Consider the following 5,582-nt stretch of genomic DNA (forward strand, 5'->3'; position numbering starts at 1 on the left):
CAGCTGGCAGGCACCATGTCCACACTCCTCCTCCATGGCACTCTAGAATGACAGGGGCTCCAGAGGGGGACCTCCTTCCTACATGCATCAGGTGCCCTGCCTTTACATCTGGTCATCTGGTTTTTGCAGATGCTACCCAGGGAATGCCCCTTGACTGTCTGGTTCTGGAGGCAGGGGGTGGGGGTCGGGGGGGGGGGTCCATGGGTGTCCCCTGGGATTGTTAACCACCAGAGAAATAATCAATTGTCAGACTACTACTCCCAGGGCATTGCATTAACAGCACATGAAAACAGCTCTAGTCCAGCTGTGCAAGAGGTCTATTTGCTTGTCCTGGAGCTTCAGCCTGAGGGGCAGGCTCCAGGTCTGGCACACATCTACAGGTCTCCTGAGGGGCTCTCAGGGAATGTAGGCTGGGGAGGCCATCTTTGGGTTCTCCCTCTGCCTCACCACAGCTTGCCAGTATCTCCCACAAAGAAGCTTACACATGTGCCTGGAGCCCCAATTTTCACAACTACCACCCGGGGGACACCTCCAGACTGCTCACCTCTGGTGGCCATTAGGGCTTACACTTGGGACCCCACAGGACTGTACAGACCTATCCACATAGTTTAAAAACTGCTGCCTTGAGGGTGTGGCTTCCAATCAGCCTGAATCTAGGTGCTGACACTAACAAGTCTTGGCACACCCTCAAATACTGGGAACTATTAAAAATGAAATAAGCTGCTTGGACCATCACAAAAGCTTGAGAGGCAACCAAGAGGTAGGGCAGGGGTAAACAACAAATTTCATCTCCTACAAGAAGCCACTCCTCAAGACTGAGAGGGCTGGCTGTTTCATCTAATGCTAGAAGCCAACACAGAGAGCCAAGCAAAATGAGAAACAGAGTAATATGTTTCAAATGAATAAACAAAATTAAAACCTCAGGAAAAAACCATAAAATGGAGATAATAAATTTACCTGATGAAGAGTTCAAAGCAATGGTTGCAAAGATGCTCACTGAACATGCGAGAAGAATGGAAGACAATAGAGAGAACTTGAACAAAGAGACAAAAAATATGGGAAAGTACCAAACAGAAGTCACAGAGCTGATGAATACACTATAGAAATTTCCTGACTTACAATGGTTCATCTTTTGATTTCTTGACTTTGCAATGATATGAAAGTGGTATGTATGTGATAGAAACCATAATTCAAATTCTGAATTTTGATCTTTTCCCAAGCTAGTGTATGCAGTACAATACTCTCTTCTGATGCTAGGTAGGAGCAGCAAGCCACAGCTCCCAATCAGCCACACAGTCACAAAGGTAAACAATGGATACACTTACAACCACTCTGTACCCCTAAAACCATTGTTTTTTCACTTCCAGTATGGTAATAATGACATGAGATATTCAACACTTTATTATAAAATATGCTGTTAGATGATCGATCATATTGCCCAACTGCAAGCTAATGTAAGTGTTCTGAGCACATTTAAGGTAGGCGAGGCTAAGCTATGATGTTTGGTAGGTTAGGTGTGTTAAATACATTTTTCAACTTATAATATATTCAACTTGCAATGGGCTTATCCAGATGTAACCATCTGCAGGACAGTTTAATAGCAGAACAAATGAAGGAGAAGAAAGGATCAGTTAATTTGAAGACTGGGCAGAGGAACTCACTGAATCAGAGCCTCTAAAAGAAAAAAAATTTAGGGGCGCCTGGGTGGCTCAGATGGTTAAGCATCTGCCTTCAGCTCAGGTCATGATCCTAGGGTCCTGGGAACGAGCCCCACATTGGGCTCCCTGCTCAGCGAGGAATCTGCTTCTCCCTCTTCCTCTGCCTCTCCCCACTGCTCCTGCTCTCTCTCACTCTGTATCTCTGTCTCAAATGAATAAATTAAAAAAAAATTAAAAGACAGCCTGAGACTTATGGGACATCAAAAGGACCAATATTTGCAGTATAGGTGACCCCGAAGGAGAAGAAAGAGGGGCAGAAAACTCATTTTAAAAAAAATAATTGCTGAGGGCTCCATTACCTTGGAGAGCTAAGTAGTGGGAGATCCTTTGGCCGCGGTGTGGGCCAGAGACCGAAAAACATAAACATTAAACATTGCAGCTGCCTCAGATTGCTGGGAATTTCAGGATGACAGACACTTCTGAAGCTGTTGCCAATTTTGAAGAGATGTTTGCCAGTAGATTCACAGAAGATGACAAGGAGTACCAGGAATACCTGAAATGCCCTCCTGAGTCCCCTCCAATCGTTGAGGAATGGAATAGCAGAGCTGGTGGGAACCAGAGAAATAGAGGCAATCGGTTGCAAGATAACAGACAGTTTAGAGGTAGGGATAGCAGACAGGGGTGGCCAAGTGACAACTGATCCAATCAGTGGCATGGATGATCCTGGGGTAACAATTACCTGCAGCACAGACAAGAACCTTACTACCCCCATCAATACAGACCCTATGGTTACAACCAACGGCCTCCCTATGGTTACTACTGATGGAAACGTCAGCAGCTTTTAGTAAAACCATTTCCTCTGTTAACATGACAAAAGTTTGTGTGTATCTTCTGTTGGTCATAGTTTTACATCTGAATTCAGAGAGTGGATTATTAATATTTTGGAAAATGAGCTCTTACTAGAGATGTGATGGTTCAGTGTGCCCTAAAAAGGTTGTGCATTATATGGCCTGACTTCTACCTCAGATTCTTCTTTGTTTCATGACTTAATAGTGCTTTGAACTTGCCGTCTGTTTTCCTTGTTTGACCTACATGGGGTTCTGTCTTTGTTTTACACAGAAATAAATATTTTGCAGTAGAAAAAAAATAATTGCTGAAAATATCCCTAACTTCAGGAAGGAAACAGACATTCAGATCCAGGAAACCAAAAAAGTTCCAAATAAGACAAATCCAAAGAGACCCACAAGACACATTATAATGGAAATGTCAAAAGTTAAAAACAAAGAAAGAATACTGAAAGCACCAAGAAGAAGAAAAAAAATTGTTGCATACAGAGGAATCCCAACAAGACTATATGCAGATTTTTCAGCAGAAGCTTTGCAGGCTAGAAGGGAGTGGCATGATACATTCAAAGTGCTAAAAGACACCTGGCTGGGGACCAAACACTACCTACAACAGGCAAAGAGAGCCTGTGCAAACAAATGAACTGAAGGGAGAAGAGGCCAGGACTCAAGAGCAGAGCATAGGCAGCACACATAGGAGACACTCCCTGAAGCACCAGCTGCTGTGGACAGGGGACACTGCACTGCAGGGCCCTACGGGACCTCTTCTCCATAAGGCCGTTACCTTCAAGAGCAAGAGATGCAGCTGACTTTTTTTTTTTTAAAGATTTTATTTATTTGAGAGACAGAGAGAGAGAGAAACAGCATGAGAGGGGAGAGGGTCAGAGGGAGAAGCAGGCTCCCCACTGAGCCGGGGGCCCAATGTGGGACTCGATCCCAGGACTCCGGGACCATGACCTGAGCCGAAGGCAGTCGCTTAACCAACTGAGCCACCCAGGCGCCCTGCAGCTGACTTTCTTAACACAAAGAAACAGACACAGAGTTAGACAAAATGAGGAGACAGAGGAATATGTCCCAAATGAAAGAATTGGACCAAACCACAGCAAGAGACTTAAGTGAAACTTAAATAAGCAATATGCCTAATAGAGAATTTAAAGTAATAATCATGAAGACACTCCCTGGACTTGAAAAAAGAGTGGAGGACATCTGGGCACCCGGTGGCTCAGTCGGTTAAGCAACTGACTCTCGATTTTGGCTCAGATCATGATCTCAGGGGTGTGAGACTGAGCCTCATGTTGGGCTCCTCGCTCATTGGGGAGTCTGCTTGAGATTCTCTTCCTCCCTCTCCCTTTACCCCTCCCCTTCCCAAGCACACACTCTAATAAGTCTATCTCTAAAAAAAAGAGTGGAGACATCAGTGAGACCCTTAAAAAAGAGATAAAAAAGAACCAGAGATGAAGAACATAATACGTGAAATTAAAAATACACTGTATTTTTAATATAGAAGGCTTCTTCACTATAGAAGGCTACAGGAAGCAGAGGAATAAATTAATGACCTGGAAGACAGAGTTATGAAAAGTAACCAAGCTGAGCAAATGAGAGAAAAAGAACTATTCAAATTGAGAATAGCCTAAGGGGACTCAAGTGACTCCATCAAGCATAATAACATTCACATTATAGGGATCCCAGAAAAGAGAGCAGAAAATTTATTTAAAGAAATAATAGCTGATGGGGTGTCTGGGTGGCATAGTGAGTTAAGTGTCTGACTCTTGGTTTTGGCTCAGGTCATGATCTCAGGGTTGTGAGACTGAGCCCCACGTCAGGCTCCACATTCAGCATGGGGTCTGCTTAAGACTCCTTCCTTCTCCCCCTGCCCCTCCTCCCTTTCTAAAATAAATAAATATTAAAAAAATAGAAAAATAATAGCTGAAAACGTCCTGTATCTGAGGAAGTAAACAGACATCCAGATCTAGGAGGCACAGATTCCCCCCACCCCCACCACCAAAATCAACCTGAAGAGGTCCACACCAAAATGGCAAAAAGTGATGACAAAGAAAAAAATTTTATTTTTATTTTTTTTAAAGATTTTATTTATTTATTTGACAGAGAGAGACACAGCAAGAGAGGGAACACAAGCAGGGGGAGTGGGAGAGGGAGAAGCAGGCTTCCCGTTGAGCAGGAAGCCTGATGTGGGGCTCAATCCCAGGACCCTGGGATCATGACCTGAGCCGAAGGCAGACGCTTAATGACTGAGCCACCCAGGCGCCCAAGAAAAAAATTTTAAATCACCAAAAGAAGACAGTTATATACAAGAGAAACCCCATGCAGCTATCAGCAGATTTGTAAGCAGAAACTTTGCAAGTCAGAAGAGAATGGCATGATATATTCAAGGTGCTGAAAGGGAAAAAAATCTACAGCCAAGATAATCTATCCAGCAAGGCTATCATTCAAAATAGAAGGAAAGAGTTTCTCAAACAAAAACTAAAGGAGTTCATGACCATTAAACTAGCCCTACAAGAAATATTAAAGGGGACCCTTTGAGTGGAAAGATCATGAGAGTATGAAAAGTATGGAACACAAAAGCAGTAAAAATAATTATTTCTGTAAAAAGTCAGTCAAGGATTCACAAAATAAAAGGATGTAAAATATGACAACATGTCGGTGGGGTGGGAAGAGGAGAAAAGAATGGGCTTGAATTTAAATGACCATTAACTTAATATAGATTGCTATATGCAGAAGACATTATATATGAATCTAATGGTAACCACAAATCAAAAACCACTGATATGCAAAGAATAAAGAGAAGGAATCCACATGTATCACTAAAGAAAACCAGCAACCATGAAAGAAAGAGAATAAAAGATCAGAGAACTACAAAAACAACCACAAAACAAGTAACAAAGTGACAATAAATATATATCAATAGTTACGTCGAACGTAAATGGATTAAATGCTCCAATCAAAAGACATAGGGTGACAGAGTAGATTGGAAAAAAAAAATACAACCCATCTATATGCTGCCTACAAGAGACTCATTTAAGACCCAAAGACACCCTCAGACTGAATGTGAGGGGATGGGAAA

At 42.7% G+C, this 5,582-nt stretch overlaps 1 protein-coding gene across 1 annotated transcript; it reads left to right on the forward strand.

Moving 5' to 3' along the window:
* Positions 1–2,117: 2,117 nt before the first annotated feature.
* LOC113908887 (RNA guanine-N7 methyltransferase activating subunit-like) lies at positions 2,118–2,481 on the forward strand. The gene is given in 1 exon segment (XM_035727922.1): positions 2,118–2,481. A coding segment is annotated over 1 exon segment (357 nt). The 5' UTR covers positions 2,118–2,124.
* The last annotated feature ends 3,101 nt before the right edge of the window (positions 2,482–5,582 follow it).

Source organism: Zalophus californianus, chromosome 6 (assembly GCF_009762305.2).
Source record: "Zalophus californianus isolate mZalCal1 chromosome 6, mZalCal1.pri.v2, whole genome shotgun sequence".
Lineage (NCBI taxonomy): Eukaryota > Metazoa > Chordata > Mammalia > Carnivora > Otariidae > Zalophus > Zalophus californianus.